Source organism: Rhinolophus sinicus, chromosome 12 (assembly GCF_057876585.1).
Source record: "Rhinolophus sinicus isolate RSI-liver-muscle chromosome 12, RSI-T2T, whole genome shotgun sequence".
Classification (NCBI taxonomy): Eukaryota; Metazoa; Chordata; class Mammalia; order Chiroptera; family Rhinolophidae; genus Rhinolophus; species Rhinolophus sinicus.
The window spans coordinates 37,767,801-37,791,699 of NC_142512.1; the positions used below are offsets into that span (position 1 = coordinate 37,767,801).

General features: G+C 34.0%; 1 protein-coding gene and 1 pseudogene across 2 annotated transcripts in view; both read right to left on the reverse strand.

Annotated features, from left to right (window-relative positions):
- The window catches only part of NPEPPS (aminopeptidase puromycin sensitive), a 69,931-nt gene that overhangs the window by 21,040 nt on the left and 24,992 nt on the right, over nucleotides 1-23,899 (reverse strand). Inside the window, exons 3-10 of one of the 2 annotated variants that reach the window (XM_019740636.3) lie at nucleotides 16,185-16,262; nucleotides 7,847-7,968; nucleotides 6,211-6,318; nucleotides 4,752-4,952; nucleotides 4,198-4,294; nucleotides 4,053-4,086; nucleotides 3,102-3,216; nucleotides 595-759 (exon numbers count right to left, since the gene is read on the reverse strand). In XM_019740636.3, coding sequence (XP_019596195.1) covers nucleotides 595-759; nucleotides 3,102-3,216; nucleotides 4,053-4,086; nucleotides 4,198-4,294; nucleotides 4,752-4,952; nucleotides 6,211-6,318; nucleotides 7,847-7,968; nucleotides 16,185-16,262 — 920 coding nt within the window. Of the gene's footprint in view, nucleotides 1-594; nucleotides 760-3,101; nucleotides 3,217-4,052; nucleotides 4,295-4,751; nucleotides 4,953-6,210; nucleotides 6,319-7,846; nucleotides 7,969-16,184; nucleotides 16,263-23,899 lie in introns of both variants that reach the window. The other variant, XM_088802225.1, reaches the window with a different exon arrangement.
- Nucleotides 21,086-21,431, reverse strand: LOC109451986 (large ribosomal subunit protein eL34 pseudogene; annotated as a pseudogene).

Sequence of the window (23,899 nt, forward strand, 5' to 3'; positions counted from 1 at the left end):
GGGGGGACAAGTCATTATAGATCTTTTTTTGGTGGTGATGGTGAGTGGGGGCAGGAAAGGGAGAAATGAAAAACATTTGCTTTCTTGTACTAGTTAGTATGGCTTACAATTATAAAGGACTCTGGTTAAATACATCAAAGTAGATTATAAATCTAGTTCTTTGGGGACGAACTTTATACCTTTAAATGAACTAGAACAAGAATAAGCTAAGTCAAGAGAATTAAAATGTATATAAAAACAGACAACAATAAAAAATATGTTCAGAATTTTCTTTGAAACAAACAATGGAATCATAATGCTCCCCTATGCATATTACCCAACAATTATGACTCTCCCATATATTCAGTAAAAATGAATTTAGTGAATGCTTATGGGTACACAGCACTTGCCTCTCCAAAGATCAAATTTTTATACTGCCTACCTTAAGAAGAAACATAATTAGAACAGCCTTGTTATATTTTCAAGACTGGAAATAAAAACTATAAAAACAAATGAAATTACCCAAGCAATTTTCTTTTCAGTGTCCCAAGTATCTCTATAACAAATTACTTATTTCATTAAAAATGAGAGCAAATGGTTGAAATTATGGCTCACTTCAATAGGATGGCTGTTATCTAAGGCGTCAAGCTCCTGGGCACGGGTGTAATCAGCAGAAACAAACTGAGTCCAGATATCATACTCTGGGAAGCAGTGGTCTACACACAGATATTCAATCCAGGACGCAAAGCCTTCATTTAACCAAAGATGAGTCCACCATTCCTAAAAACAAAAGACAGAATACATAAAGAAAACAAAATGCTTGGCATTCCACTAATTTGAAAAACTCACATGTCCCTTCCACTATACTCTAAAACTTACAACTTAATGAACTAAAATTCAGTTAAAAACAATTAGTAAATAAGTCACATCTCTGAATAAAAGAGATTCCAAGGAAGACCAACTGGTGATATTAGCATGATGCCTGAGGGACATTTCAAAATATTGCTAAGTAACTTTTACTACCAAAGGTATAAAAGGAGGCAGGACAGTCTGGGGCAAAAAGGGGAGAGAGTGGATAAATATAGACTTTTTTCCCTATATTTCCTATATTGTCATTTAGTTTAATAAAGATTTCTCTTTAAAAAAACCAGAAAGCTACCAGGACCAAACAAGAACTGGGAACTATTTCCATAATGACTGAGAAAAATCATTTATAGATGAGTTTATAGATGAGTTCAACTTTCTAGATAAATAGAAAAGCAGTACTGCTTATATAAGGATTAGGTGAAATTAACAGAAATGTCATGGTAATAAGTAATTCAGTAATGAATGGTGATAAAGCATTTATGGAATATAAAATTCTCACCTGTCTAATAAGAATTAATAGTGGAGTGGACAAAGTATAATGGGTCACAGAGAAAAACCAACATTTTTTAAAAAACAACTTTTTAGAAAGAGATTTCAATTTAATTTTCACTGAAGTTGATTAAATCTCATATAAAAAGGCAACACATGAATACAAGATAGATGCTAAAGGACAAATGCAATGGTAAAAAACATGACGGCATTTTAAAATCCTGAAAAGATCAAATATTTCCAATTAAGTGATAAATGGCTATTTGTCGAAGTGTTTTGTGCATTTCTTTAACTAGTAGCCTCCACTACGATAAGCTGGTACAAAGCTAGTTATTCTCTAACCTATCTCTAAGCCCTTAAACTTCAGTTAATGAAACAATTGGCATCTAATAACTAGGATAGCTACTGAAATCCAATAAAAAGTTGTTTAAAAGCTACATAGTAATGCATACATTTCCCCTCTAAAGTTTATTACTGGTAGTTTCAAAATAAAATCATTAAAAAATAAAGTCTGCTGAAAGCTGAGCAAAAAAATTGTTTAGCAGCAACAAACTTGCTGCATTAAGTAGAAAAGAACATTACTATACAGATTTGAATATAGGTAATAGCATACTTAATTTCACATTAAATTATGTTTAAAAAAATATTTTTTTCACCCCTAAGTAAAGTTTTAAACATCCAAAGCAAAAGGAAAGGGTTTACTTTCAAGGGCTGACTTTCTTCAGAAATTCTCTCAGACATGTTATAGTTGCTAAATATCTTACTTTCTTATTTCTGTGACATATAGACTCAACTAACATCCAAGTCAGGTTCTGCTCTGTGACAGCCTAAAATGCCATCTGGGAATTTGGCTGGCTCCAGAATCTCTAGTTCTTTCTTTGCAGCAGTACTTCTAGTTCACCTATGAAACCCTGTGCTCCCAAGCTCTAACATAATTGGCTGCCATGGATATAGTGTTTATTTAGAGCAGGGGTGTCCAAACTGTGGCCCGCGTTGTTAATTGGCCCATAGCAAATTCCAAAAATATATTTAGTTTACTTAAATAAACCAGGTGAGGCAATATGTACTTCACCTCGAGTGAGTGGCCCGGCTGTTTGGGTATTTTACTGCATATGGCCCTTGGTAAAAAACATTGAAAAATGTTTGGACACCCCTGATTTAGAGTAAGAGGGAAAGGTCAAGACTAGAGGACAATGATCATTCACTGCAAACATTGTGATAAAAAAGGATGTCAATGGGGCAGTTGGAAATTTTAATATACTTTAGTTATTCTGCAGTTCCTTTGCTTTCACTTCTATCAGATTTAAACTTAACATTTTAGAAAATGGAACAACTGGCCCCTAAAAATACTTCAACCTAATCGAAGATCAGTGTATTACTTAGCAGGTTACTTTCAAGCTAATGAACTACATAATAAATATGACTCAGGAAACTAGTTAGCCTGGAATCTCACTGCATGGAATCTCTCTACCTAAGAGGAATCTTCTTCCCTCTCCCAAATTAGTATCGTGACTTCCCCTATTAGCAGGCAAATTCTAGAACAATTAGGAAGTATTTTCTGTTGAATAAAGATTGTCCACATGCTCTTGATCAACACAGAGATTCTGATAAACACTTTTCAATGTGGATCTTTTAAAATAAAGTTTTCTTATCATTCAATTATTTTTTGGCATAATGCTCTAGGCAAACCTGAAATACTATGTAGCCAAAATAATGTGCAGCAGGATGAAGATAAATATATTTGAGCACTTAAAAATATTAAATACCATAGTAACAAGATTTCCAAACCATTGATGGGCGAGTTCATGTCCCACAACCAGAGCAACCCACTGGCGTGATGAAGAACAGGAGTTTTTTGGATCAATAAGCAATGCAGTCTCCCTGTGTTAAAAAAAGAAATAAAATTAAACAATAAAAGTATTGCAATAAAAGCATGCATGCACAAGTAGGGGAGGTAGATTCAAACAGTAAATAAGATGGTCAAGTTAGGGATGTCAAGAAAACATTTCCTTAGAGTATACAGGATAGAAAAAGTTCCAGGAAGATTAAAGACTATGTCAACAGAATTCATACAACAGAAGATAAAGCTGTGACACAAGTTTAATTATCAGTTTGTTGATAGGACAGCTGCCTGAAAATTTAGAAACACTTTGTCTAAGGTATTAGGGATTATTGTGCTAGAGATAGAGAGAAGACAGTTCTTCCACTAAAAGAAGGAGAGTGGCAAGTGCATTCCAGTCTCAAAAAGAACACTGAGCAGGTTGTCCAAAACTTAGCTCATCGAAGAAGGCAATTGAAAGTAGAAGGCAAAAACTTGTTTACAGACCCTGCTTCAAAAATTATACAACCCAGATGTTTATACTGTGGTGACAGATATGTAAAAATTTGGCTGGAAAATATTAAATCGGGACAGTTCTTCAAGCTGGATAAATAATTATGAAACTACTGGGAGGAAGAGAAGGCACCGAAATGAGAAACTGAGCCAAAATGTATCTAAAAATGTTACTAGTGCCAGATGCTCACTTTAAAATCCTACACTCTCAGATAGTAGCACCAGAGGGTGTTCATCTGCTCCTGAAATGTGTACGGAAGTGAGGGGAGGTTGGAAAATTCATGGCAGATCATAAAGCAGAAGATACTCAACTGTGATTAGGAGTAAAGCTTTTACGAAACCAGTGATTGAAAAGATAAGGCAGGGTAATGCATCATTAACATACCTATAAGTAACAAGGCCCCAGTTCTCCATGGCACCTTCATAAAATAAATATAAACATTTATTGATATATATACATACTTCTTCCTCAAAATCACAAAATTCAAAAAAGTTATTACAATTCAGCAATAAAATGAAATTTACTTTACCAGCTGCAAAGTCTGCAATAGCAATGAGATCAATTTTAGGTAGAGGATAAGGAACATTGAAGTAGTCCTTATAAAAAGGCAGGGTTTTAGCAGCAACCTATAAAAGTATAAACAAAAGAACCATCTGATAAATATTTTATTGTAACTCATATAGAAATTCACAAAGGAATCCGGTTGCAAGCCAAAGTATCAAATTACTAGAAACCAACCCAGGGGAGCCCTACCTCCAAAGACTGCCTTAGCCCCAAGTTTTGTATATGCTGGACAAATGTTAATCCAGTTATAACTTGGTATGAAAAAATATAATTACATATTTTCCCACCCACTCTCTGGATGAATAAATTCCACTCTAATATTCTCTTAATCATTATCTTGTAAAATGTTAATGCAACACCAAGGTTGGTAGTTCCAAAATTCTATTAAAAGTAAAATCAAAGGAGCACAACAAATTTCAGATTAAATTACAAATAATTGTACTAATAATTGATCAGAAATGTAAATTCCCCAACCTGGAGTTATGGACTGTTGGAACAATCCTCTTCAAGTACATTTACCTCTAACGCAAATTTTCCTTGCTCTGCTTTGCCAACAGGGGTGTAAACACGGACACACACACCATCTTTTGACCTTGTTTCTACAAAGTCATATTCACCCACAACAAATGCCACCAGATATGTAGACATGACAGGTGTGCGGGCAAACTTCACTTCCACTACATTTTCATCATCAGGGTATGGTTTCCGATCAATTACATTCTTTTAAAAAAAAAAAAAGGAAAAATTTAAATAGATTTACATTAAATACCTTACAGCAAACACTAGCCAAAACCTATAGGCATTGTTGCCTCTCCCTCCCCCTTTCCGGCACTGCTTACTTCTCTATCCCAGTTCATTCAGTGCTTTTATTCTGTCAAGATCTTTCCTATCAAGAAGGAAAGTGATCTGATAAAACACGTTCACACTAAGAAGTTCAGGGCTACCATGTTAAAACTACCAAGGATTTGTGAGCGAAAAGAAAACTTTTCCTGAGTACCTATTATATGCCAGGTATTGGGATGTTTTAAGACAGATCTCAATACTTTCCAAGTGAAATAAGGATAGGAGACAACAATAAAAATAAAATGCAACTGTGGAATCTACATTTCAAAGGGCACAGATTTCTAGATTTAGAGTATTTTCTGTACCAAGGCTGGCTCTAAGCATATTTGTGAAGAAAACTCCACTTTGCCTTTGGAGTCCGTAAATTTCCCTTTGGTGTTTTCCCTCTTTTTCTTATTCAGGCTCTCAGTTTCCTCAAGATCTCTGTTCTTTCTTCCAAGGAAGACTTATTCAAGAACAGATCTGATAAATTCATACTAAATTGTAAATGCATATTTCAGTTTAACATATTAGTCTCCTCTCTAAGAATATTTGAGAAGAGAATGGCATTCTATCAATGGAATTCTCTCCACCAATAAAGGAGGCAAAAGCCAGTTATTTTCAGGTGCAGTAGGCTCTTCCAAGTTCCCCAGATTCATATTCTAGGCTTTAGGTTACTCTATGTCTTAAAGTAGTCCTAGACAATACACTTCAAGTAGTGAATGCTTACTCTATTTATGAATGAGATCAATGACATCTGCGAAGAGAGCGTATTACCAAAATACAATCAGCCAAAAACCTAAATATACGTCATTATGTGGTTATATCTTTTGGCATTTAATAAGAAAGTCAGATTTTTTTTCTTTCAGGTAGTATTTATTAAACTCATAACTTATTTAGGTTTCCGTATTAAAAGAAGTCGATAATCTTGCTAATACAGTTTACAAGGACTACCTTCCATGAACTGAGAAACTCTACAAATAAGGCAATTAAGATATAATAGAGGGCTTACTGGAAATAAAGAAAATTAACATTTGTGTTCCTATTATGTATCAAGCACAGTGTTAGGTGGTTTCATGCTATCCCATTTAATCAGCAGACTAAATATGCCAAATGCTTATTCAAAATGTAAATATACTTACAAACACATACATACCATGTTTGATAAAGCTACTCTGTCTTTAGGAACAACCAATGAGATATCAAAAGTTGCTTTGATGGCAGGCTCATCCCAGCAAGGAAAAGCCCTCCGAGCATCAGTAGCCTTAAAAAAAGAATATGAAATATAAATATCACTGAATTAACCTAACAGACTATTTCATGAAGTAACTGCCCTTCGTTTTTTTGGTTTATTTATTTATATAATTCATTCACTTGTTCAATTATTTACTTTCTACAGTGCCAGGCAACAAGTGAGGCACTGACTAAAGAAAACACAAGGTTTACTTACTATCATTGCCACATCAACAATTATCCAGGAACTAGGTCTGCTACAGTTCTTAACAATTTATAGTATAATTTATAATTGTATTTTTGTTTTTAATAAATCTCAAAAGTTTAATGGCTCTATCAATGTTAACACAACACAGTACACTGTAAAGACTCAGAGCTGAAATTGTATGATAGGTTGCCTCTCTGGCTTTCATTTCAAAAGTAAAAATAAAAATATTTTCAGAATCTATGATGTATTTTGTTCTTTATCTGGAATGGCAGCAAAGGGAATAAAGACAGATGCTCTAACACATCTAAGCAGGTCATTCATTTAATGGCATTTCCATATACTACACATAAAATTGTCACAACTTGACCTACTTAAAGAGACCTCATTCTTTCTTTAAAAAAAATAAAAGATCAGCAAACTTGTTAAAGCAAAATAAAATTTTGTGGTTCAGTGGAATATTAGTTACAAAAGAAAGAAATGAAGTAAAACAGAACAAAATTTAAAAAATAGAACCAATGACAAGATTCTGTTATGAAAAGAAGTAACAAAATAGCAGAAGTAGAGGAAGCACACATTTCTGAAAAAGAATTTCTCCGAGAAAAAATGTTAGATGGCTGATTGCACTCTCAAAAAATTAAATTATAAATTCTATCAAAGAATAAATAAGACCTTTGAAAAGTAATTAGAATGTAAGAACAGAAATAGTAGCATAGAAAAACTTAAATTAGGAGCAGTAGCAGTAAGAAATGAATTTATACCAGAGGAAATTAAATGAATGACCTGAATAACAAGATTTAAAAGTTTCTAAAATATACAAAGAACAAAGTGATGAAAGCAAAGATATATTTGAGGGCTAGACACTAGAGCTAAACCTGCTATTAACTGATGTTTCTGAGTAGAGACCAGAACACACACACACACACACACACACACACACACACACACACAGACCCATAATAAAATTTCAATATCTGAATTACTTTTATACTATGTACGTTTCTTAATTAAAATTATCCTCTTAGTATTTGACACCTGTGGCTTTTCCTACTAAATTAATAGTAATGCTGTTTTATACACACACACAGACATATATACATATATAGAGATCTATATCTAATATATCTATATATCTATCTAGATATATGGAAATATGCTCTTTCCTAACCCACACTCCTAATTCACTCCCTTCTATAATGAAGGTAATTGGGTGAATATAAAATAAAAATCTAAAATCATGAATATAATTATGGCCAAAGGCACCTAGCCTCAAATAATCACACAAATGAGAGAATACACCTTTGTCAGAATATCTAATTTAAGATCATTAATACTTCAGAGAAGAATACCATACCTCAAACTGTGTGACAGCAGCATAGCGTACCTCTCCAGAAGGGGTAGTATATTTACTTCTGTAGAAACCTTTCATTTTGTCATTCAGCTCTCCAACAAAATCTATCTTTAAGGTTCCTGTACCTATGATCGAAGATAAATGAAAACCACTTTTATGGAAATGTTAAGTACAAGTTATCAAAAATATGTCATTAAGATACTAATTCAGTTGGCTATTTACAATGTTTAAATCATTCTTTCCTTTCTCAAATACTCCTCCTGGCAATGAAGATAATATAATATTTACTAAAGTACATGGCAGACTAATCCTGAAGTAAAACTTAAAGTAATGTTTAGGGTGGGTAACTGATTAGAAAGTTCTTTAACTTTATTAACTTTATCTCAAATTACCAATACATGAAGATAAAAACAGGAAAGGAAAGGAACATTTATTATTAAATGTATAACATGCTATTGTGCATGGTGCTTTAAGAATATTTATAAACTTGGAAATAGATATTGTCTCCATTTTTCAGATGAGAAAACTGAGGCTGAAAAATTCAATAACTTGCCCAAGGTCACACAGTTAGTTAACTAAAATGCAATAAAAACTTAGGCCTGTTTAATCTAAAGTTCATGCTCTCTGCCAATTATACCATGTAAATTGGTCCTTTTAGATGACTTCATGCCAATAACTCTATCATTCAGACAAGACACTATCTGTTCAATCCAAATGAAACACTAATTCCCTGTTGTAGTAAGGAACTATAGGGAATACAGATAATTTGATCAGCAAAAGGGCAAAAACAAACTCCCACAGCCATTTCAGTCATTGAAATCTGATTATTAAAAAATACATTTAATCAATAATGATTCAATACAAATAAAAATGAGTATTTATTCAACCTGAATGTATATTCTGTTGTTGTACAAGAGCAAAACCTGAACAAAATGGGAGTTTTTGTGAGTATATACACTTTCTTTCATAACAGAAAAAAAAGATAATTATTATCTAATAGTCATCTAAATTCAGATGCATGACAAAGCAATAATCCTATCCTACATTTTATAAATCAAGACAAAAAAAAACACCCAGAAAATTGTTGACTTTGCAATTGATCCTTTTAAAGTGCCTATTTATAACAGGATCTAGAGAATGGGAATCTAATGCATTAAAGATATAGTATGACTATAATTAGCCAATCATACCAAAACTTTTATATCCTAATTTTTTTTTGTTGGTGGTGGTTTTTTTGGGGGGAGGAAGTGGCCAATTCCCTTGTGGGGAATGTGTCCGGGTCTCGGGGCTCAGGGGGGTGGGGGTTTTTCTCTAAGAACCATCACTGATTATTCATTCACCAAGTGCCAAGCTCAGGCATGGAGACAGCTTCTGGTCCCTGTCCATAGGAGAAGCTGGTACTGGATTTTTGCCCCCCCCCCATCCTAATGTTTTAAACCATCATTGTGGAATGCTGTAGAGCAGTGATACTGCCATTGTTCAAAATGTTCTTGACTCTTTCTCTGACATATCCTCTTGGATGGTCACAAAGTCAAATCTTCACCTTCCAAAATTAAATTTGCTTCTTGGAAAGGTCCAAAAGTAATAAAGAGTCAGTCTACAAAATAAGTGAATAACAAGCTGCAAACTCTATTTCTAGACAAAACACTAAGTGTGTCTATGAAGTAATTACACTGATTTGCTTATGTGCCTCAAACTGGTTTTGAAAGTAATTTCAAGTAAAAATTTCAGACCTTTGCAACAAAATCATCATTACAGAAAGTGGCACATTCTTAAAGTAATCATGCTGGGTAAACAAAACAAAACAAAACAAAATAACTGAAGCTCAATTGAATAGACATTTGTGATTATTTTTTAAAAATCAGACATTCTGTCTGAAGGGGACAATAAACATTTTGTTCTTTTAAAGAGAATGATAGATTACTGGGACAGTAAATATGAATACAGTAAAAGAATCTGAAAGAATTCTAAATGATTGATATTTAACAATTTAACTATATAAACAATACAAAATTTCTCTCTCCTTTCTTTAGGAATTTACTGATTTTTTTAAAAAAGTAGATATATTCACATTAATAAAGTTTACAAGGAATATCTAATAGATTATAAAAATCTACTACCTTTAAAGAGAACTGCTTGATGGAATTTTATGTCACAATTCCATAAATGGAATTGGCAAGTCTGTTTTTACTTGGTTAACTATTAAGGTGTCTTTTATATAACTCATTCCATGGTAAATCTACTTTCCACTTTTCCTATTTGGAATAAAACTCATAACTAAGTAAGAAAGGCTGCTTACACTTTTACTTGGTTTTAAATCTCCAAGGCCATCAAACCATAACAAGATATTGACAGTGACCACTTCCAAAAGTGGTATACTAAACAAAATACAAAGTATTGGAAAGGGTTATTACCTGAAATTCAAACAAAACACAAGTTAAAGTTTTAAAAAGAAATCATTAATAAATTTAGTTAGTGTCACATTGTACAATACTAATTACAAAATATTTACTATTAATATAGAATTTTAGGGCAAGAACAGGAAGAAAAAAGGACTTCTTGATTAATTTCACTTACCAAATTTATGCTATATTAAGAACTGATTGCCAGATTGTCTAATTTTATACTTATTTGCACACATAACTTAAAATACAATGCTTCCTCAAATTCCATACAATATTTCAATATCCAATGTATGCAACATTTACCTGCTTGGGGTGGTGACCCTTTTAATACATACATACAAGAAGCTCATTTATAAATTAAACAATTGAAAAATTGGGGCTTCCGTCAAAAACCTATTTATTTAACATTTAGAAGAGTATAATAATTGTTGTAAAAGCTGAAGTAGATCTTTAATTAAATACTTTAATAAAATTTAATGAGCCTACTAAATGCTATAAAAATGAAAGGCAGATTACACAAAAAGGGAGTAAAAAGGTCTTTGCTTTTGTGTCACCATTTCTTATGATACTGTTTTTCACTCTTCAAAATATTAGTTTCTTCTAGTGTTTCTCCAAATAAATGCCACTCTACAGGATCCTTAACCAAAGATTCTGAGGTTATGTTAGGTCTTAAAATGATTATGGTAACCTAACCACTCACTAAACTGGAGATAATAGAATGGTGCCAATTTCAGAAAAGATGTTTTACTTAGCTACGTAATAGTTGACATGACTGTTAAGTTTCACGAGACTAAACACAAAGGTTACTAATGTCCTCTTAATATATGTTCAATATTTACTCCATTACCAGAAGATAGCCCACATGTACAACTTATTAAAATTTTTTGAAAATAAGGACTTCATTCTTAAAGCAAAGAATGAATGAATGGGTAACTCTGACCCAGAGAATCTTGGGAAAATGTGGAAGCCAATGATTTTCAAACAGTTATTTATAGTTATCCAATAATTCAATGTAGTCACATCTATAAATAAGATTTTTAAATTCTAATTTACTCATTACTTATTTATATTGTTATATTAGCTAAAAAATCTCCAAAACTCTGTCAAATTATAGTATATTAAAGGTCATAACTTTCCCTGACTTGTTCCTGCTTTTATTAGAAATTACTTCAATTTACCATGTCTGCTGTTAATGGTCCTTGCCAGGAATGATGCAGCTCTTACATATTGATGATAAATGACATCTTATATACATATAAATAAGGGGAAAAGAAGAAGGGTGCAGAATATTATGTGTGGCATGTTAACTTCTGTTTTTAAACAGCATATAAACAAATGCTTATAAAAGCATGGTACAGTTTTGAAAGGATATGTAAGAAACAGGTTGCTTCTGAGGACTGGATCTGAGAGATGAAGACAGGAATATAATGACAAACAAACTTTCACTATATATCATTTGAATTTCAAACTATGTCCATATATTATATACTGCTTGCGTTCAAATCCAGGCTCTGACGTTTACTAGCTGCTGACCACGGGCAAGTTATTTAAGTTAATTAAACCATCTTTGTGCCTTAGTTTCTTTATCTATAAAGTGGAGATAATAGAATCTATCTCAAAAAGGATTGAAATAAGTTAGTATTTGTGATACACATATGACAGTACATGGCACAGATTAAACATTCAATAGATACATGTGTATATTATACATAATACACGTATATATCACACACACACACACACACACACACCCCTAGGAGTTTCTTTCTACTCTTACCTGGTGAATTCTAACAAATACATTAAGGTTTCTTTTGATAATTACAGTATCTTTAATTTTTTTCATTTAAAATGGTGGTGTCATATTTCCTAATGCTGAACAAAAACTGAGTCTATGCTATCTTTTATTTCTATACATGTTAGGTTTTGGTATCAGACTATTTTTTTATATAAAGTTTTTAAAATTTTTTGCTCCTCTCTTCTCCATTTTTATTTCACTAATTTCTGCTCTTAAATCTTTTTTTTTTTTTTTTAAGATTTTATTGGGGCAGGGGAACAGGACTTTATTGGGGAACAGTGTGTGCTTCCAGGACTTTTTTTCCCAAGTCAAGTTGTTGTCCTTTCAGTCTTAGTTGTGGAGGACGCAGCTCAGCTCCAGGTCCAGTTGCCATTGCTAGTTGCCAGGGTGGCAGCTCACCATCCCTTGCGGGAGTCGAACCGGCAACTTTGTGGTTGAGAGGACGCGCTCCAACCAACTGAGCCATCCGGGAGCTCAGCGGCAGCTCAGCTCAAGGTACCATGTTCAATCTTAGTTGCAGGGGGCGCTGCCCACCAACCCTTACGGGACTCAAGGAATTCAACTGGCAACCTTGTGGTTGAGAGACTACTGGCCCATGTGAGAATCGAACCAGCAGCCTTTGGAGTTAGGATCCTGGAGCTCTAACTGCCTGAGCCACCCGGCCGGCCCTGCCCTTAAATCTTTATTTCGGTCTTCCACTTTCTTCAAGTTACCTGTTCCTTTTGTCTAACTTTGATCTTGATGCTTAACTAATTAATTTTCAGTCTTTCTTCTTAGCTAACTATCCTCTCTGAGTAATGTTTTACTTGTAACCCACATGTGTTGATATGTAGTAATTTCATTATTCAGTTCTAAGAATTTTCTAATTTCCATAACAAGTCATTTTTGGCTCATTAATTTTCAGAGATATAATTTTCCCAAATATACGAAAAGGGATTTTTTTTTTGTTTCTCTTTTGTTATTGACATTAATCTTTTCACAGCGTGAACACAGAATGTAGTCTGTAATGATACAGATTTAAAAAATTTTAAAGATTTTATTTCATCAAAGTAGTAGTTCATAGCTTGAAACTCATATAATACTATACAGGTCTACATATATAAGTTGCAGGTCCCTGCCCAATGTTACTCTACTCCCCACACTGCCCCGAGTAGCAACTCTGATTTCTAAATACCTTGCTTATATAGCAATTTCTTCAGTCTTCAATTTTACACATTATTTTCTACTTACTATTGAATGTGAAGTTTTAGCTAAATTACATCTCCCACTATTATATCTTTATTAAATTCTCTCTGCACTTGCAAATCTGAAAATATCTTTATTTTACCCTCTTTAAATGACTAAGCATGGAATTCTAGGTTGAAACTCAGATTCACTCATAATTTTGAAGGAATGGCTTCATTAGAGTATAGTTTCTGTGGTTCCTGATGGTAAGTCTACTGCAATTCTGATCCCTGAACTTTGGAGATAATCTGTCAGCCTTCCCTCCTTCCTCCCAACCCTCTCACCTTGGGGAGACTGTTTGAGAGCCTCACTTCATTCCTAAAATTTGCTTTGGTGTGGGACTTTTTACATTTATTGAGTTAGTCCCTCTCAATGTTGTACCTTTTCAAACTCAAGGCTCCTGACCCATCAGTTCAAGGAAATTTTCTTGTTTTGTGTCTTTAATAATTTCCTCTTCCTATTTTCTCTGTCCTCTCCTTTACTAGATGGATGTTGGGTCTGCCAGATTGGTCCTCAAATCATCCTACTGTTTGGAAAATTCCTCTATTTCATATTCTAAAGCTTCCACTGGGTTTTTTTTATCCCTATTGTATTATAATTTCCAAAAGTTTTCTTGCTCTGATTCTTTCTTTTTGATGATATTCTGCCCTGTCCTTGTTTAATGAAGAGCTATTAACTATATCTCTAAGGATATTAATTGATTTGGGGTTTTTTTGAGACCCACCTTTCCTCCTTCCTTCCTCTATTTTTCCCTCCCTCCCTCCCTCCCTCCCTCCCTCCCTCCCTCCCTCCCTTCCTTCCTTCATAAACACAGACATTTATTCCTCATAGTTCTGGATACTGGAAGTCCAAGATCAAAGTGCCATCATGGTTGGGTGAGGACCCTCTTTCAGGTCACAGACTTCTTGCCGTGTCCTCACATGGTGGAAGGGTTCTTTTCATTTGTTCTTGCTTCTTCCAAGTTCCTATACTTTTATTATACTTATTGCTTTGCTTTTTGCTCTATCTTTCATATTAGAAGTTTTATCAAATGTCTGGTAACTGTTGCCCCAGTAACTTCGGGTTTGGCCATGCTATTTGCTTTGGCAAATGAAATGTGAAAGGACATCAAGTACACCACCATCCATACAGTGTCTTTGTGGTTTGGCTCTGTCCCTGTCCCTGAGCTTCTGCTCTCTGCCATGTGAGAACAGCATGCTGTAGACAGTGGCACTCACTGCAGGTCCTAGAAGGAGAGGACGTGTGAGCTAAGTGGGGCTCAGTCAAGTTGGTGACATGGCTGCAGATGATCACCAGTCCTCACAGGGCCATGTTTCAGCACAACTATTTGTTGTAAGCCACTGAGATTTGTGACCCCATTTTTGAGTTTAAATGTACACATAGTCTTATGTATGTGTGTGTATGTATATGTATATATACATATACATACACACACACACACACACACACACACACACACTCACACACACACACACACACAGAGAATATTTCTGAAAGGATTCACCAGACAGTGGAAGTGGAAGGAGTCAGAGAGAGAGAATCTCAGTTTTTTTGTGTTATATTCTTAGGTATCTTTTAATACATGTTTATGGCAAAACATTTATTTTTATAATAGTTTCACACACAAAAATCCTAGTTAGCAAAAGACAAAATGAAAGGTCATTACAAGCCCTGAAATAAAAGACAAAATTTCTCCAACTTAAAATTTTTCTAAAAATACTTTTATATTAAGGCAAAATATTCTCAGTATAAAAATTATGGAAACCAGAAACAGGTATAAATAAGATTAAAAATCATCAATTATGTCAACAACCAGACATATCATTTTATTTGCACCATGTAAGAGGTATGATTCATCACCCTGTATATGTAATTTTGTATCCTGCTTTTTAATTTTATTTTATAATAAGCACTTTACAGTGTTAAGAATTCACAAACCTCACTTTTAATTGCTATATATATATATTCCACCATACAGATATGACATAATTAACTTAATTATTTCCTTAGTGTTGGACAAACATACTAATTCCAATTTTTTACTACCTTAAGTAATGTCTCAATAAAGATTTCTAGACATAAAGCACTTCCTGTATTTATGATTTTTCTTTAGAATATACTCCTATTACCAGAATTGCTGGGTCAAAAGACATGAACATGTTGCGTCTCTTGAACATACTGCCCGACTACTTCTAAATAAATTACACGAATTTACACTCCCACCAATAATATCAAGGCAGTCACATCAGCAAGAATCATGTAAATTTTTTTTTAATTTCAACTTACATGAAAGGCAAAAACTGGTATTAACAGTAACTGGTGTTTTGATATTACTCATCACTAGGAAGCTGAATATCTTTTCACATGTTTATTAATTATTTGCATTTTCTTTCATATGAATTATCTGTTGCTTTTCATTTGCTCATTAATCAAAGTCATAGTGCTTTACCAATTGATTCATATATAATTTCTTCCACTATCTTAAGCTTGGAAAGTCTTCTATTTTCTTTGTGCTTTTATACCTAATGATAGTTAACATATCAACAAACCTTTCCTTCCATGCCCTCACTAGCACAATATCTATCTAGTCTCCAGATGTACATCAAAATCATCTGAGGGACATTCACCTCAGAGATCTGGATTCAACTAGTAAAAGACTGAGCTAGGTAAATGTATTTTTAAAAACTTGAAACCGAAAAGGTGAAAAACAATGCATTACATTCTAGGGTAGAATGAGCATTAGTTTTTGGTCTGTTCTTTTTTCATTTTTTTTTTCCTGGTGTCCCAAAAGTTGCAATGAACCTGACTTTAATCTACTGAAAAAAATGAGGGTGAAAAATGACAAACAACAAATTTCTCTGGAAGAAGAAAGATGTCACTATTAATCACGGGATTTTAGAAAAGTCACATCTCTTACCCGGCTGGAGAGTACTAGGAAAAGACAAGGTGACTTTTTCGTCTTCATTCTGATAGTTAAATCCTGTAGCATGTATTTCTGGAATGGAAAAAAAAAAACACATTGAAATAAATCTGACTTTACTGATAAGACTAAATCCAGACTGCAGCAATTAACATTTTCATGAGCAAAACATCTACTAAATATTCCTTTTTTTTTTTTTTTAATAACTACTCCACCATCTTAACCGGAACCAGAAACTAAATATTCTTAATTTAATAAATTAAGTTCCTACTAACAAGAGTGTCATTACAAACTAACCTACTTAAGGCCACATTACCTAAGTCCAATATGCTCTCTAAAAACAATCCTTAAACATCCTACATTAATTCACAATACTTTATGATATAAGGGAAATAGGACTACTATAAATGTGAAAAGGTTTTCTACCAGATTCTCAGACATGCTTCATTCTCACCTTTGTGTGACTATATTGCTTTCTATGTTTCAGTCTCATTCATGAAAATTTGAAGACTGAGCAAACAGCTGAGATTTCAGTGTTAAAAATAGTATCAGTGAAGTTCTCTCTGCCACCCAAAGATAGGTAACAATTCCAACTAAGACATAAATCATATTCACTCTCAGTAAAATTCTTTGCTGTCACATTTTACAGAAATGAAGGTGAAAACAGATGTGTGGATTAAATTAAGGATTCAAGTTACTCTCCACCAGGAGTGAGAAGAGACTGCTTTCTTGACTGGTACTTCAGAAAACTTAATTGCCACTTCAGAAAGAGCTAAGCAGATCAATTTCTAACCACATCACATCCCCATCCCAAATGAAAAGTCAGTCGGCCAAAGAGGTAGCCTTAATAAGCACATGAAAAGATGCTCAACATCATTGCCCATCAGGAAATGCAAACCTCAATGAGATACCACTTCACGCCCACTAGGATGACTATAATCAAAAAGACAGATAATAGTAAGTGTAAAGGAGGATGTAGAGAAATTGGTTGATAACATTGCTTGATAGTAAGAAATGTAAAATGGTGCAGCTGCTTTAGAAAACAGCCTGGCAGTTCCTCAAAAGATTAAATACAAGAGTTATCAATATGACCACTCCTACGTATACATCTAAGAGAAATGAAAAACTATGTCCACAAAAACTTATACACAAATGTTCACAGTAGCATTATTCATAATAGCCAAAAAGTGGAAACAACCCAAATGTTCATCAATTGATGAACAGATCAAATGTGATATACAACAAAACATTTCACAACAAAAGAAATGAAGTGCTGACATATGCAACAATATGGATACACTTTGAAAACATTATGTTAAGTGAAAGAAAATAGAAACAAAAAAGGCCACATATTGATGAGAAATGTCTAAAATAGGCAAATCTAAAGAGACGAAAAGTAGATTAGCGGTTGCTGGACCGGTGAGGGAAAGCGGGAAGCGACTAGTCACAGGCACTTGCATTTTGGGGTGACGAAGATGTTCTAAAATTGATTCTGGTGATGGCTGTACAACTCTGAATATACTACAAACCAATGACTGAACTGTGTATTTTAAATAAATGAATTGCAGGGTATGTGACTTATACCTCAATAAAAGTGTTATGAAAAGAGGTAGCGTTACCAGTCACAGGCTTACGTTAGATATGGGTAACAGTGATTCAGATTAAACAACATTCTATAAGTCAGGTAACAAGATGCCCCCAATTTATTCTTTTTTTAATGGATCACCCAAAGATTGAATTTCCAATGTTTCTAATATCATTATGGCTCAAATATATCTTTATAAAGTCAAAATCTTTACAAAACCAGTAAGAAACTATAATTTCAGATTTTAAAAGAACTTGAACCAATTTTACAGACGAAGAAAATGAGGTATATAAAGTTAATGATTTGCCTAAGGTCACACACGTAGTAGCCAGATTAGAGCCAGTTCCCCTCCTACTCCTCTTGCCAAAATTATTTCTACTATTATAAGCTAGCTCCTAAATTTGAACAGAAACTCAAGACTTAGCATATACACAATACTGATGAACTCTCTACTGAAACAATGACTTTTGCTGGCAAAAAACTAGATTTTTGCTCTGATTCCCAATAATAAAATGATACTTAGGCTATAGGAAAGCCAAGAATCACCTCAATGCTTAAGAATGTACCTTTCTGACAAAAATATTAAACAGCATTATGGTAACTCTGAGGTACTGTGATCAAAGACCATCTCTATAAAGGTTTACTAAAGCTAACTTTTTTTTAATAAATGCACAAAAAAGCTTTGAACTGGTAAGAAATGAAAATATATTTTTAAAAAAAGAATAACAGTTTTAAAATTGAAACAATCAAGTACTGTATTAATAGATTCCATTCTACGGCATATGCTTCTAAATGTATATTAACTATATTACATGTGTACAAAAAGAGCAAAATTTCCTCCAAAAGTCTCTTACAAAAGAGGGAGTAGTCATATATTTGAATTCTTAAAGTCTCTTGTATTATGGGATACTCTTCCAAGTACTTTACATCAGACAACATACTACTTTGCAAACATACGTTAGAGTTTGAAATAACCTTGGTCAATCACAGTCTTGGATATTCTGTAAATGGCACCACCATTTATCCAGTGGCTCAAGCCAAAAATATGGAATCATCCTGCCTTCCTCTATGTCTGTCTGTCTCTCATACCACAATCCAGTAAGTAAATTCAATAGCCTATATCTTTAATCCCAGACTTTTCAATGCCGCCAGCACTGCAACCCCAGTCCAATGTACCATTATTTGTTTCCTAGACCACTATACGAGCCTCTTAACTGTTTTCACTCTTGCTGCCATATAGTCTGTTCTTCTTCACACAGCAGCCGGAGTAATGAAAGATCAAAGCTGCTAATGAAGTCCCAAAATAGTATTCAGAATTGAAAGCTAAGTCCGCTTGAGATTGGCAAATATTTGTTAGAAAAAAACAAAAAAGCACTAACCATAAAAGAAAAAATCTGATAGATCAGATTTCATTAATATTTAAAACTTGTGATTATCAAAAGATATTGTTAAGAAAATGAATAGGCAAACCACAGACCAGGAGTAAATATTTTACACACACACACACACACACAACCAAAGAACTTGTATCCAGAATATACATAAAAACTTCTACAACTCAATGATAAAGACAGACAACTCAATTAAAACATGGGCAAAAACTTGAGCAATTTCATAAAGGAAAATATGTGAATTTTACCAAATTTCATTTGCCAAAAAGCAAATGAAAAAGTACTCAACATCAATAGTAGGGGTATGCAAATTAAAACCACAATAACATACCCTCTGGAATGGCTGAGTCTAAAAAGACTCAGAACAAAATTGTTGTCAAGGAGTAGAACAATAACTAGAACTCCTATTTTGCTGCTGGTGCCTCTTCGTTATTCTTCAAAGACTGCAAGCATTCTTTCTCCAACCTCAGGGTTTCTGCAACTGCTCGGAAAGTTCTTTCTCCAGATATCTACATATTTTATGTCATTCAGGTCTCTGCTCAAATTACTTCTTTAGAGATCTGTCCTATCACCTTAAAGAATATCCCTCATCGTACATCCTCTTTCTGAGCATTTATCACTACTTTACATTACATATTTATTATTGTCTATCTTTCCTAAATGAATAGATGTATCTGGAATGCTGATTCTTGGTTTTGTCCAGGGCTCTATCTCCAATGCTAGAACAGTTTCTGGTATATAGTATGTTCAATAAATATTAACAAAATGAATAAATCACTTCAAAAAGCAATAGACTAAGTGATTATGCTGTGGAGATCAATACTACTCATACAAGATACATTAATGAGAAACCACCTTTACTACTGTGTTTCCCCGAAAATAAGACCTAGCTGGACAATCAGCTCTAATGCATCTTTAGGAGCAAAACTTAATATAAGACCCGGTCTTATTTTACTATTAAGACAGGGTATAACATAACATAACATAACATAACATAACATAACATAACATAACATAACAAATACCGGGTCTTATATTAATTTCTGCTCCAAAAGACGCATTAGAGCTGATTGTCCAGCTAGGTCTTATTTTTGGGGAAACATGGTACCACTACATATCACCCAGATTAACTGTGTATTTAAATAGCAGAACACCAAAGACAAAAAGCAGCTGGGATAGGGAGGTTGGGAGAAAGACTATTTTTAAAGAAACAACAGCTTAACAGCTGACTTCTTAAGAGTAACAGTGGAAGGAAGATGACAATGGAATAAAACAATCAATGTACTTAAAATTAACTGCCAATCTAGGATTTTATAGCTAACAAAAATAATCTTCAAAAATGAAGATGGCATACACATCTGTCAAAACTCACTGAATTGCAAAATAGACATAAAATCAATACATCTTATTGTATGCAAATTATACTTCAACAAAGTGGGAATTTAAAATGAAGGTTAAAAAAAAAATAAAGTAAAACAAAAATATGCTCAAAGACACAAAACCAGAGCACCATCAACAGACCCATACTAAACACTACAAAGGGTATTCTTCAAAGAAAAAGAGAATGATTTTAGAAGAATTGCTAGAATGAAGACCAACAAAAATGGTAAATATTTGGGTAAAGCTAAATGGACATTATACCATATAACACAATAACAATGCCTTATGATTTTAAAATAAATAAAACTACATATGTAAAAAATTAAACTATCACAACAATAGCACATAAGTCGGAGGGAGATAGAGAATAAGTGCTCTAAGATCCTTGTATTATCCAGGAGAAGAGTAAAATGATCGATGAACCCTGGTTTTGAAAGTCAGGGATGGCTACTGTAATTCCTGGGGTACTGATACATATTCAAATAACAAGATTTTTTTTTTTAGCCTTTTGTTTTTATTACTTAAATAAAGCTTCATTTTTTTTATTTAGCTTTCTGACTCTGTGATTGTGCCTTTACACTTTCACAACGATTTTCTGCTCCTCGATAAGGAAAGCACGCTTGATCCTGCCATGAACACATTTAACACACATGGATCTACCATATAGACATGCTTTTCCGTTTTAGACAACCTCATCAGAACTTTAGGTCTCACTGCACGAACTCCATGAAGTCGGTCTGGGCACACACCACATGCAGATTTTGGTGCTTTCCCAACCTTCTTGGTACAAAGGTAAACAATTATATTACCAGGGGTTCGGGACAGCCTAGTTTTGTTAGAAGCTGTATTGTAGGACAGCCTCCGATGGTATGTCAAACACTGGCCCATCCTGAATGCCTGTAGACACCATCTCCCCAACAACAAAACAATTTTTAAAAACCTTTCTAATTAAGAGAATACGAGAAAGTACATAAGAAAAAAATTGTAGATTTATAGTCAAATCACAGTAATTACATTAAATACAAGTGGATTAAATGCTTTACTTAGAAGGCAAAGATTTTCAGGTTGGTACTGAAAAGAAAGAAAAAAGTACTATGAGCTATTTACATGAGTTAAACCTAAAACATAACGATTTAGAAAGGGTAAAGGGAAAGAATTAGAAAAAATATGGTATGTAAACATTAGCCAATAATTTACAAAACAAGCAGGGGGGAAAATCAGTAAAAATGAAGATTTAAACAAAATTAACAAATTTGACTTAGTAATACATACACAAAACATTATATCCAACAAATACAGAATCACCCTCTTTTAAAGCATTCACAAACCAATTTAGAAACTGACCATATCTTGGGCCATAAAGCAAGTCTTGAGGTCCAAAGAAATGAAATCATATAGTATGTTCGCTGAGGCCACATAGGGCCTGAGCAATGAGAGATCTCTGACACCCTCCTCGTGTGAGCCTCTTCTTTCCAGTATACCAGAAAACATTATCATTTCCTATTAATTCTTGGAGGGGGGGGCATTAAGAAGCACTGATTTGAAGAACAACTAATTCTTCCAGCTCAGAATTTAAGAACATCACATGTATTGTCATAAAGATAAAAGATAAATAAGTGATAGTGAGGACGTGTGGAAAAGGAAACCCTTGTATACTGTTGGTGGGAATGTAAATTGGTACAGCCATTATGGAAAACATTACGAAGGTTCTTCAAAAAATTAAAAATAGAACTACCTTGTGATCTAGCTATCCCACTTCTGGGTACATAGATAAAGGAAATGAAATCATTATCGCCCATGCTCACTGCAGCATTATTCTAAATAGCCAAGATATGGAAACAATCTAAATGTCTATTGACGAATGAATGAAGAAAATGTGGGGTATGTGTGTATACACAAGATGAATTATTATACAGTCTTAAACAAGAAGATCCTACATTTGTGACAACATGGATGAAACCGGAGGACATTATGCTAAGTGACATAGACCAGACAGAGAAAAATAAATACTGCATGATATCACTTATATGTGATCTAAAATAATCAAACTCATAGAAGCAGAGACTAGAATGGTAGTTGCCAGGAGCTAGGGGGAGGGGGAAATGGGGAGATATCGACCAAAGCGTACAAAGTTTCAGTTATGCCAGATGAATAAACTCTGGAGATCTAATGAAGAGCAATGTGACTACAGTTAACAATGCTGTATTATATACTTGAGATTTGCTAAGAGGGTAGATCTTGAAACAAAGAGAGACAGAAGAGAGGGGGAGAGAGGGAGAGAGGGTAAGAGGGAGGGAGGGAGGGAGGGAGAGAGAGAGAGAGAGAGAGAGAGAGAGAGAGAGAGAAAATGGTTAACTGTGAGATGACAGATATGTTAGCTTATGATGATTATTTCATAACATATATGTATACAAATATATCAAGTTGAATACCTTAAATATATATGTTTTTTATTTGTTAATCATACCTCAGTAAAACTGGAAAAAACAATAACATGTAATACAGTATCATATATTACAGAATCAGTTTTTCTTCTCTATTTAATCTAAAAATTACATAATTTGCAATTTTTATACTCTCCATTTCCTTATTATTTAAAACACTGTCTGACTGTGTAGGATACAGCTGCCAGGCCCATGCTGGTATGAGCCTTGCGCTCCCCCCAGCTGAGGCTGTTGGTCGCCAGTTGGCTGCTCACAGCAGCTCATGGCAGCCCAGCTCCAGGGAGAGCCGGTGTTCACAACCTTAGCTGTAGAGGGCGCAGCTCACTGGCCAACCGGTGACCTCGGCGTTAGGAGCACGACACTCCAACCACCTGAGCCACTGGGAGGGCCCCCAATTAGTTAGTATCTTGATTGTATTCCTCAAAGGGAAGTAAATACAAATTAAAGCTGATAAAATAATCCCACATACAATATTTACTGAATACCTACTATATATCAGATACCATGGAAGACCATATGTGAAAAAGAATGAATCATGGCTGGTGTTCCTTAAGGAACTCAGATTCTAATAAGGAGTAGTATAGACACAAACAGATCTTTATAATACGGTGTGATTAAATTAATGACAGGCAATAGACTGTAGTGATTAAGGCCATGGACCCTAGAAGCCAAACTGCCTGAGTTTGAACGAGTTACCAGTTTTATGACCTACAGTAAGTTACATAACCTCTCTATACCTAGGGTTGTTGTCTATATGAATATGCAATACACTTAGTGCCTGGCATACAGTATGCAATGAGTTCCTCATTATTTTTATTAGTAGGACTATTAAACACTATCATTATTATGAAAAATAATACACTTGGTGGGGCACCTAACCTGGTCTGGAGATTAGAGAACTTAATTTAGGAA